Raw genomic sequence first — 11,912 nt, 5'->3', positions numbered from 1 at the left:
TGCATGCAATTGAATAGTTATTTCTTGCTTTGTCGTATACATGTAAATGATTTTCGTGATTGTATCTGCATTTTAGCAAGCATTTACTACTAATTTAGTTTATGTATAGATTGCTTTAAATTTCATAAGTAAATTGTTGATAGTGTACTTGAATTGCTATGTTTCTTAAATATTTTTCCGTAAGAGGTATTGTATCATTTCGAGAAGTGAAGTACCGATATAACGAACTGCTATGTCTTGATCCTATTTAACGGCCCCTGACCTAGCGATCAACTTAAATAAGCAGTCACAGGTTTTAGCGGTTAGTCGAAATTCCTCCAAACAAAAATATGTCATTATTACATCTGGATTCCAGAACTAACTATATGTAGGATTTCGTGGTAATACACATATCTCTGCTGGGAATGTACTTTACTTACTATGAGCTACGTTTGTATTACCTTCTAGATTTTCTTCATAATAAATTTCATCAGCTTTTGTAGTTTTTAAGTATTATAAATTATGTAGATTATGTTCATATGTTGTCATACGACTTTAAGTATTATATTTATATTAATAATTTACGAGAAACATGCATGTGTTAAAGAAACAAAATAAATACTAGTATATTGAATCTTGGTATTAATGGTCACTGGCTGTCTTTGGCCAGTGGCCTGAAGTTTTTTTAATTACTAGTACAGATTAAGTCCTCACAGTGCATTAAACAAACCCCGAGGACATTGTTTTTTTTTCAGATCGCAAATAAGCCTCTTGCTGCAGACTAGATGTTGGAAAGCAGCTGTTAAATTTAGGAAAATGAATATTTTAACAGCCAACAGACTTAGCGCTCGGTTGAGATGCTCCCGTTCGCAAATGACAATAGAAAAGATAGTTATAGGATTCAAGTCCTTTACAAATAAACGATTGACAGCATAAAGACGCCAGGACAAGTATAAGTAGGTATAAACCTGGTCAATTAGAGGACAGTCTGAACAAACAGTTTGAAATAAATGCGTGTGTTACTTTTCTATATGGCATATGTTTAATTCGTTTTTATGAAACAGATGAGTCGACAAAGTTGAAGGACTACATTTAAAGCCTTGTGGCATATTACATATGCACAGTGGGGACTGTATATGGTCCAGTAAGCAGATGTATTAATAATGGTAATTCATGCAAAAAACGAATGTTTGATTAGCAGCAGTCGTTATCGAGTAAAACAAGGTGAAAGCCAACTAGAGAAATTATTGAAAATATAAAGCTGGTCAATTAAATTTAAGAACTTTTATTAGAAATATTGACAAATATTGTAAAATTGAATTGTAAAACTATGAATGCACAATAACAAAATTCGATAACGATAATTGACAATGCACTTGCATTTAAGAATGTAAAATATATTTAATCCAACACGTTGTCACATAAACATATATGCATATCTAGCCCGGAAGTTGATTACATGATCACGTGGTAAGTTTTTGAATTCACAACGGTCGAAGTTACTCATTAAAGGGGCCTTTTCACAGATTTTGGCAATTTTTTAACTTATTCATTAAATGCTTTATATTGATAAATGTAAACATTGGATCGTAAAAGCTCCAGTAAAAAATCAAGAAAAAAAATTAAAAAAAAGGAAAAGAACATTGCCCGGAGCAGGTTTCGAACCAGTGTCCCCTGGAGTCCTGCCAGAGTCCTGAAGTAAAAACGCTTTAGCCTACTGAGCTATTCCGCCGAGTACACATTCCTGACGTATTTTATACCTTATATAAGCAATCTTCGTAGTTGCACAAAATTTAACGACAAAAACAGAACTCTCCAAATTATTCAATCGTTTCGCGTTGCAACGCTTTATAATTTTTAGGTTTTAAAATCGTCAAAAGATGCATATAATGGCTATATTAGAGCATGGTTAATGTTCAGTATTACTGTTTCCTCACAAATATCATAACTAAAACGAAAACTTACAAATCTGAAACAACTTTTTTCAATTTTGTCAATTTACCAAAGCGTGAAAAGATCCCTTTAATTGCAATATATAATATTAATTAGACCTAAAAATGTAATAGACTAGCGGACGTTAATTAAAACAAACATGTAAGCGTTATTATTGCAATCCATAAGTGAAATACAAATTTAAAAACAAGCAGATGAGAAAAAAAATGTACATAAAACGTTCAATTGAGTTGACTGTAAAATAATGATTTGGTAAAACAATATTAACATGTTGCGATATTCACTTGTCGATAAAATCGGGTTTGCTATAAAACCTAATTATATGTAATTGGTTAAAAAATAAAACATCCAGAAATCTGTTGTAGTTAAACGCAAATCGTTTCCATCTTCTGGATTTTAAAATTAAAATTACATTATATTTACCATGAGCTATCGAATGGTATATGTACAAATGTATATACAAGATATTTTACCTAAGAGATTCAAGAACGATGTAGGATTTCATCTGAAGGTATGACGACGAAACAAACTCTTGAAACCAGTTTTTTTCTTGCCATACTCTTTCTCTGGCAATGTTAATGACTCAAATGACTCCACTTTGTCCAATATTTCTGGGGCAAGATACTTCGCGTGTTCTTTATATTCACCCAGATCGTCTTTGGCGTATTTGCCGTAAAACAAGTCCTTGAACGACCCCTTGAAAGGCCCTGCCGACAGGCGTCGGCTCTTCATGAAAAATGTGTTTCCAGTATGTGTCATTTTCATGTCCCCCGCGGACACAACTATCGTGGTCTTTTGTGACGCCGTTTGCGATGCCACTTCCCCGACTGTTGTTTTCGCTTTCTGACTGGCATTTAACGGAGCGTATGGCTTGTCGACGTGACCAGCCGGCAGTTTGAAGGACACACTGTTTGACTTGCGTTTGTCGTTGCCTAGCGATTGTCGGTTAGAAATGATTCCAGTTCGAGAATTACCGGAGTTTCCGCTCATGGTGGAGGAGCGCGAGGGCGGCTGATCTTCAACGTTGAACACTTCCTCCTCATTAAATGCCTCAAAAACGCCAAAGGGTAATACATCGGCGACGATCTGATACAAGTTGTCGTCAGCTGCGGTTTTAAGCAAATGTTCGGTTTTATATTTCTCTAAAGTGTCATCAAGCTCATTTATTGCGTTTCTTTGTTCTTCTGAAATCGTGTCCGATTCGTTGTCCTCCACTTTTGATAAATCGAGACTTTCGCGAATGACCAGAGGCCACGCCGGCGTGCTTGTGCGCGGCAACTCGTTGTCACTGACCTCTGCCTGTTGGGTCGATCGCTCCGACTCTCGTTTGTCTCTGGATTTCAGTAGGCCGTTCAGTTTGGCCGCTGCATTGTTTTGAGCGCCGTGAGGTTGGCGAGCCTGATGACTAGGGACGCGGACCACTGTATATCGGCTTTCTAGGTGGCTGTGTCGAGCTGCACTGCCCGGCTTTTGGTGCTGGTAAGACAGTTTAACGTGCACATCCGTCTGGACGTTGGTCACGTGTTTGACATGGTGTTCCAGCAGTTTCCGGTTCACGTGCAGCATGTTCATTATCCGTGTTGAGTCTTTTGTCCCCTGTGGTCTAAAAACGTCATTGGTATGCCGTGGAAATAACAGCTGCTCTTTTTGTTTAAGCTTCTTCCCTGCAACAGAAACATTCACGGTCATTGTGAAAGAGCATGGTTAATGAAGAATTTCAAAACGGAGTTTTAAATAATTTTCCGACATGTATTTCGCAATTGATTCCTCAATTACTAATGACTGCCTTCTTGTTTTAAGCAATTGCGCTAAATAATATTTGCTTTAACTACGACATTTTTTAATTTAATGCGTTGTAAATAATAGATCATGTCTCGCAATGTATTGTATTGTCCTTTGGTGTTGTTTTTGAAATGCTTATTTCGCTATGGGCAAACGGGGCTTAATGCATGTGCGTTATATGTCGCCCCATGTTATCCTGTGCAGTCCGCACTGGCTTATCAGAGACGATACTTCCCGTCTAGACTGAATTATTCGAATAGAAGGTACTTCCTTAATTGAAATGCATTTTCTAAAATAGGAAGGTATCGCTCCTGATTAGCACATGCATTAAATCCGGATTTCTCATAGCGAGGCTTTGTTATGTTCATAATTATACTTAAAAAGTCGAGCTGACGACGACATTTGATGTGGATTTGCAAATCACGGTATACCTGTACGATTAACATACCGCAAGGTTTAAGGTAGTATGAGAATCAAATAGTGTTCCTTTATTTATAAAAACTTTTTAAGTAGAATGGCATTCTAGCATAAACAATTGAATTCTGCGTTTTTTTTTAACTAGTACACCAATCAGTTTTCATTCAAACTTCGTTTTTAAATCTTAACAAGAAACCGTCGGAGACGGGTGATGCTCCCCAAAGTTTTTTTTGTCACAATATTGCACTATATATTCAGATAAAAGGAAACGTCTTGAGGGCACAGTAGTTGGAGGAACAAGAATTTGTTTATAGAAAATTTCAAAGGGCCATAACTCTGTGAAAAATCATCCGACCAGAACCCGCTGATAATATGCACATCTCCTCTTGGTAGTGATGCTTCCCATAAAGTTTCATTGAATTCCGGTCATTAGTTGCTGAGAAATAGCATAGCCCGGACAAGAATTACACTATATGTACAGTTAATGGAAAATTTCTAAGGGCCATAACTCTGTGAAAAATCATCCAACCAGAACCCGCTGATAATATGCACATCTCCTCTTGGTAGTGAAGCTTCCCTTTAAGTTTAATTGAATTCCGGTCATACATTGCTGAGAAATAGCCCGGACAAGAATTGCACTATATGCACAGTTAATGGAAAATTTCAAAGGGCCATAACTCTGTGAAAAATCATCCGACCAGAACCGGCTGATAAGATGCACATCTCCTCTTGGTAGTGAAGCTTCCCATAAAGTTTCATTGAATTCCGGTCATTAGTTGCTGAGAAATAGCCCGGACAAAAATTGTGCACGGACGGACGGACGGACACACGGACGGACACACGGACGGACAGACGAAGCGGCGACTATATGGTCCCCCTAAAATAAATTTTGGGGGAGCATAAAAATGAAGTCGAAATGACAGCTGTCGCGACCAATTTATTTTCCCGCCAACGCAATTGCGTTTTGTATGCCACAAGTCAAACGTAACAAATACAGTAGCAACAATAAGACCAATTCATTATGTAAATGTGATGCTGTACAGCGTTGTTGAATTACAGTAATGCCTATGGAATACCTTATGTAGTGTATTTGATTATGCGATGATGCAAATTCAATGAACGTATCTTTATGGCCCTCCCATTTAATTATGTCTCTCCATGGTTTGTAATTGAAATTGTAATTGTGTTTACATAGAGTGGAGTACAGCATGTCATGATTGTATACAATTATTTCGTCACAATGTATTCAATTGAACAGCAGTCATCCATTGCAATCAGCCAGAACATTACAAAGTACCATACGATATTTAATCTGATAGGGAAATATTGTTACTTCAAGTAATTGAGAACTGACCTATTTATTTCTTCTACCGAAGATTGTTCTATTTCAATCCACGCGCAGATATTGACAAGAAGGATCGTTATGACATACTGCTATATCCGGTTAACATTGGACATGTTAAGTCCTTTGTAAGTGCACAATGTGCTCCATTATTTTATTCCAATTGTTTTTTTATAAACACGTAACTTATTATTTATAGAAAATTATTAGGATGAACATACATTTTTTTATAAGAAAACAAACGTCTGTCTTCAACCATCCACTGTCCACAGAATTTGACTGAAAAATACGTATTAGATTCAAGTCGTTGAAGGGGTATCTCAAATGTATTTCTCCTACATATAGACACACATTAAACTATGCATATTTCAACTTTTCACCAATACATTTTCTAACAACAATAATATATTGATCACATGGTTTAAAAAATATAAAGATTTAGATATGCAATCAAATAAAGCAATGTAGACATTTTAGTTGTTTAAAATAAGTTCTTCATAAAATTTATTTCGTCGGCAAAATGTCAAAAAAGGACTCTCTACACCCATCAAACTGATCTTCCTTTTCCGCACCAACGCGGTATGACCGTTAAACTAGCATGTCTTATAAAGAAATGTTAAGAAGATAAAAACAGTTCAGATTAAATCATTGATTTGTATGTGATTCATTGAAATATAGTACGTTCAAGCTAAAGCAAAAAAATAGCAACATTAGTTGTTGGTAAAAGAACAACTTAAAATATTCGATACACAGCTTCTGTTATGATTCGAACACTTACAAAAAGCACTTTATTACCAACGCTGCGTGTGCGTAAATCAGTACTGCATGAATATTTCACTCCGAACAATTTCCCCACGCTCGCGAAGAGTACGAGTGTCACATATGTATACTTTTTGATAATTGTATAAATTATGTAACACAAATATTTTAATGACAATCGTTTTTTAATACCTGTGTGGATTTTGAAACATAATACCGTATTAGTACCGATATGCCTCTTTAAAGCCTCAGATAGATTTTCACACTGTGCCAAGTCCGGATTATACGATACTACTATGTTCGGCAAAACATATGTAATAAGACATCGTGATATAACATAAATATGACATGTCAATTCACGGCATTTACACCTCTCGCGTACGCGTTTATGCTTTCAAAACCCGATTAACATAAATATGACATGTCAATTCACGACATAAACACCTCTCGCGTATATGTTTATGCTTTCAAAACCCGATTCTATGGCGTTGAAACGACTCGACGAGTGTTGCTAGAAACAGTTGAATGTGACTAGATCAACACACCGGTACATATTAATAATCGCAAGTTTTCGCTACAGGAATGTTTCACTAATAACTTATTTCTACAGGTCCGTTTTAGCGAAGTCCTCGAAACTCTATTCATGGCAAACCGGTAGGCTCTTCATTCACAAGCTTAAACGTGTTCTAATTTGTTTGTTTGTTCCTATATATAACTGTTCATCACGTCGTGTATTTTGACGTCGGATATGATAAAGCATTACTCAGAACCAATCATTGAAAGGAGGTTACCAATCATATCTCTGAGAGGAGGTTACCAATCATATCTCTGAGAGGAGGTTACCAATCATATCTCTGAGAGGAGGTTACCAATCATATCTCTGAGAGGAGGTTACCAATCATATCTCTGAGAGGAGGTTACCAATCATATCTCTGAGAGGAGGTTACCAATCATATCTCTGAGAGGAGGTTACCAATCATATCTCTGAGAGGAGGTTACCAATCATATCTCTGAGAGGAGGTTACCAATCGTATCTCTGAGAGGAGGTTACCAATCATATCTCTGAGAGGACGTTACCAATCGTATCTCTGAAAGGAGGTTACCAATCATATCTCTGAGAGGAGGTTACCAATCATATCTCTGAGAGGAGGTTAACAATCATATCTCTGAGAGGAGGTTGCCAATCATATCTCTGAGAGGAGGTTACCAATCATATCTCTGAGAGGAGGTTACAAATCATATCTCTGAGAGGAGGTTAACAATCATATCTCTGAGAGGAGGTTGCGTGTTTTTCAACTGCGGCGACATCCTGAGTCTTTATTACCGCTTATTAGAAACTTGTATCGCTTTTGAGATGTCTCTCGTTGTTGCTTTGTACTTTCTTTACTCATGTGTTATATAGCTCATATTTACCATTAGAGATGAGCTTCTCCTTCTTCTGACGGCGATACGGACTTGGTTCGGCTTCGTCCAGACATCCCCCGAAACAAAACATGGCCCCCGGATGTTGACCGCGTGTCGCGTGCTCGCACCGTGTCACGTGACTCCAGCAAACGACAGTGGGGAAGGTTTACTGCAAGAATGGTTCAAATGCTGATCAAATACTTCGTGTTTAACGCCGCCCTACAAGCAATCGTTAATCTTTTAATACTTTTTTTAAAAATATAACACAACAGGCACAGTGCGCAATCGCGCAGTCTGGTCAGGAACTATGCTGTCCGCTGTGAAGTCACGCAGGATTTCGTGGTCTCGATGGCGGACAGGATAGCTCCTGACCAGGCCGCATATGACATAAGACCCATTTTTTCATGACGCGGCTCAAATTGTTTAGTCTGTATATGTGACTTGATAACAATACAAATTGATTGCCTGTGGTATTAAAATGTATTACGTGTGAATAAGGAAGACATTTTGTTTAACCAATTTAGAAAGTTATTATAATTTGTAGACTTACTTTCGTTCACTTAGACAACTGCCTTCAATACGATTTCATAACTACCGTTAGTGTATGGAGGTAATCTTTCAGGCTCAGTATGTTGTTATATGAGTTCTTATGTTAATGAAAATTACTTCAAATTATCAACCGAGAAAAATCTAAGTGATATCAACTTTAATGACAGCACACTGCGCGAATTTATTACCTCCGTAAATATGGACCGATTTTACCATAAGTCAATTGTCATGGGTACACTTCATCCATCCATGTACAGGAGTTCTTAGTCCTTAAAATGTCCATTTTATGAATGAAGGGGGATCTTTATCTGGGAATAAATTTTTGGTAACGTTAATTTAAGAATTCTTACCGATTTGGATATAGACACAGAAAATACTGCAACACTTCATCAAGTTGTGATGAAGACAGATTCGTGTTATCAATGATTCTTTCATTGCGACTGTAACCTTGTAAAGAGACAGTGCCAGACTAAAAGATGCGAGTGTTTCAAGGCCCTGTCCAGAGACTTTGTAATAGCAGATGACATAACAGTCTGACATGTACAAATAAACAAATGTACCAAGTAATTGACGTGTGGTATATCGCAAGAGTTTACTTGCAAGTTTTAATAATTCCTAGATAATAAAAAAATGTAATTAATTTACACGTTTTCTATTTTTGTTTTACTGACATGTGTCCATTTCGACATTGAGAAGTAAAATGAGATGATTATCAAATATGCCCAATGGTATTCATTGAGAACAGATATGAGATTGATTTACATGAGAAGTGTCATCTTTTGTCTTAAAATGTGAAGTATCAAAAGCGTTTGAAATATCTTGTTAGATATGATGATGCATATTTTCAAAGGTGTACACTTTTACACTGAATAAATTAATGTTTGAATTTTATTTTTAGTCGCATTTATCAAGCAATTAACAATTGGCATAAGGCTGAAGTCGTTTCAGGAATTTCATGAAATGACTGAAGGCATTTTTCATCCTTTTCACGAAATTCCTGAAGAAATCAGGCATTTCGTGAATTCATGAAGAAATCTGGCATTTCGTGACGTTCCTTAGAGAAACAGTCATTTCACGGAAATCCTGAATCATTTGAGAATTTCGTGCAACTCCTAGTTTCACAGATTTACTCATGGACCGATTATAAAAAGGTTAATAGTGCATATTAAACACAGGTCAAATAGTGAGCTCTAGTTGTACATGTCTAACATAACATGCATACTAGAATAGTATTGTCCATTATCCGTGCTATGTATTGTAGATGCACCTTGTGCATGTCTAAATATATCATACATTGTGTTTCTAAACTAATACCAACACATGTTTAACTTGAGTCCAGATAATTATTATTATCTCATTATGTGACATATTAGGTCCTAATTAGGAGTCAATTTACTCGCCTTCGGGAGATACAACGTCCTTATTAATAGATAGCTCGTCCTTGCAAGGAAATTTTACATTATATTTTACATAAACGGGTTATAGAGGCACTTTCACCTGTAAGTAAAGTCAGAATACTTTAGAATACAAAATACAAATTGTATGATTATGTCTGGGGCAATAGTAAGTTTATATATGTACTAGCCCAAAAACTTGACCGGATAATATAACAACACTTAAAAAATGAAGTATGTTTTACCTTATTTGGAATATCCTATTATATCTTTGATTTCCTATTCACTAGCTTTCTGATGGCGAGCTTTTCATAGCAACTGTATACGCATTCCTACACAATAGACTGCACAATGTCCTCGATGTGCAGATATTTTACATGTCAATATTTATCACTGCCAACACCCGAACTTCCAATTGTGATGATTGTGTAATCGTCTTTTTTTAATTATCCGCTTTATCCAAGGTATCGTGCTAAAAAGCCTTTTGTTGTTGTGCCTTTCGGCTTTTCACACAAACAAAACAAGTGCGAATTTTCCTTTTTGTCCGCCCCAAGCTAACAAATCCGATACGGCTTAAATATAAAGAGTATTTCTTTATACTGAACCACGGTCGTGACGCTCTTTTGTGTCAATCTGACCGATGATGGGAATATAAAACGCGCCGGAATAATTAAGCGGTCGTCCACTTGGCTCTACAAAAAATACCCATGGATGCACATTAATACCTGTTATTATCAAAATTTTTGGCGGGATTAAAATTTACACAGTAGTTTATATTAAATAAACGGTTATGGATGAATTGCGCTGTTTAATGTTCGTTTTGACAAAGTATACTTATGCTCACATATAAAAATTACCTTTAGGATCAAAAACCTATAATTGGAATTGATTGGAATTGGTGAACGAATCGAAGCAAAGTGACTGATCAAATCATATCTTTTCTACAGAAATACTGCATTTGTTTTAAATGTTCATGTCCGTTTTGTTAATATAGTTTTACTTTGTTCATATTCAGTTTTTATTTAAACACAAATATAAATTTAAATACAAAATATGAATTTGCAAAGTTGATTTTGTTCTAACAAAAAATAAACTAAGTATTTACTGCTTAGACTTAACATATGTTAATACTTATTATCATATATCTACAAATATACTTTGTGGGTTCATAACGAGCATTTGACAAAGTGATTACTCAGCCGAAATCCTTATAGCGCTAATTATGTTGTAACAATTTAATTTTAAATAAATGGCCCTCTTTTGAGCTCAAACCATGTTTTACATACTTTCTTGTAATGCATCAGAAATCATGATTGTTTGCTATTTTTATATTGAACTTGAAAGTGCATCAGATATATTAATGTTATGCCAGAAAGTACACGTATTGCTTCCGAACCAGTTACATTTTGTCTGTCAAAAGCTATTATAAACTGGTAAAGAGGGTTGCTTTTTATATGAATGCATCAGGTGAACCGGTTTAGACCAGAACAGAACACAAAGTTTATTGATATAACTTGAACAATTTAAGTTCATCGTTATATATACAAAACTAACAATATATAGTAATGCGAAAGTGACCAAAATAGTACAAAATAAGGTGTTAACAATTATATTACTTCATGTTTGCATTCAATACTTTAGTTTTAAAAGCATTTTTACAATATGTCGCGAGTTTATTTAGGACTTAGGTTTTAGTATTTGTTCACAAAAGTATAAATATATGCATACTAGGTCGGTAATAATAGAATATGTCAATATAAATTTTGTTTGATATCGGTATAAAGAGGTTACAGAAACGATCAATTAACCGGTCAAATAGTCTAGATAAACCTGCAACTTTTTTTAACAATGTATTTGTCATTAACTAAATCTGAATAAATTTCATCTTAAGCGCGCTACATAATGTCATAAACGCTGTCGCCTAAAAAAACAAACAAACATGCCATACCGATGACGAGAAACAATAATGTGTCAAGTAATCAAGTAACGAACACGTTCCTACATAATGTCATAAACGCTGTCGCCTAAAAAAACAAACAAACATGCCATACCGATGACGAGAAACAATCATGTGTTAAGTAATCAAGTAACGAACCCGTTCCTTTGTTTCTGATCGGTTGTGACGTTTTACTCGCCAAAATTTAACTTGCGATCAGTGGGGGCTATTCGCGTAGACATAATGGACACTTTTATTTTACATGCGTAAAGTCATCAATTAAGACTTTGGTCTTCTATTTTAAAACAATTAACAAGACTGATCGCTCGTCAAAGAAGAGCAAAGAAATATCAATCGAGTCAAGATTATTACTTTGTTGTTGACATGTTGAGCACCA

At 35.7% G+C, this 11,912-nt stretch overlaps 1 protein-coding gene across 2 annotated transcripts; it reads right to left on the bottom strand.

Moving 5' to 3' along the window:
• Positions 1 to 1,248: 1,248 nt before the first annotated feature.
• Positions 1,249 to 10,077, bottom strand: LOC127832389 (uncharacterized). 2 transcript variants are annotated; one of them, XM_052357855.1, is made up of 3 exons: positions 9,825 to 10,077; positions 7,646 to 7,855; positions 1,249 to 3,596 (listed from the first exon to the last, which is right to left on the bottom strand). In XM_052357855.1, the coding sequence occupies exons 2-3, from the start codon at positions 7,725 to 7,727 to the stop codon at positions 2,434 to 2,436; spliced, it is 1,245 nt and encodes a 414-aa protein (XP_052213815.1). In that variant the 5' UTR covers positions 7,728 to 7,855; positions 9,825 to 10,077; the 3' UTR covers positions 1,249 to 2,433. The 2 variants fall into 2 exon arrangements, with proteins under 2 accessions (XP_052213815.1, XP_052213814.1); XM_052357854.1 differs by having other exon boundaries at positions 7,646 to 7,805.
• Positions 10,078 to 11,912: the final 1,835 nt, after the last annotated feature.

This window comes from Dreissena polymorpha, chromosome 5 (genome assembly GCF_020536995.1).
Source record: "Dreissena polymorpha isolate Duluth1 chromosome 5, UMN_Dpol_1.0, whole genome shotgun sequence".
NCBI classification, from domain to species: Eukaryota; Metazoa; Mollusca; class Bivalvia; order Myida; family Dreissenidae; genus Dreissena; species Dreissena polymorpha.
The sequence above is the reverse complement of the archived record's forward strand: the minus strand, read 5'-3'. Positions and strand labels throughout refer to the sequence as shown.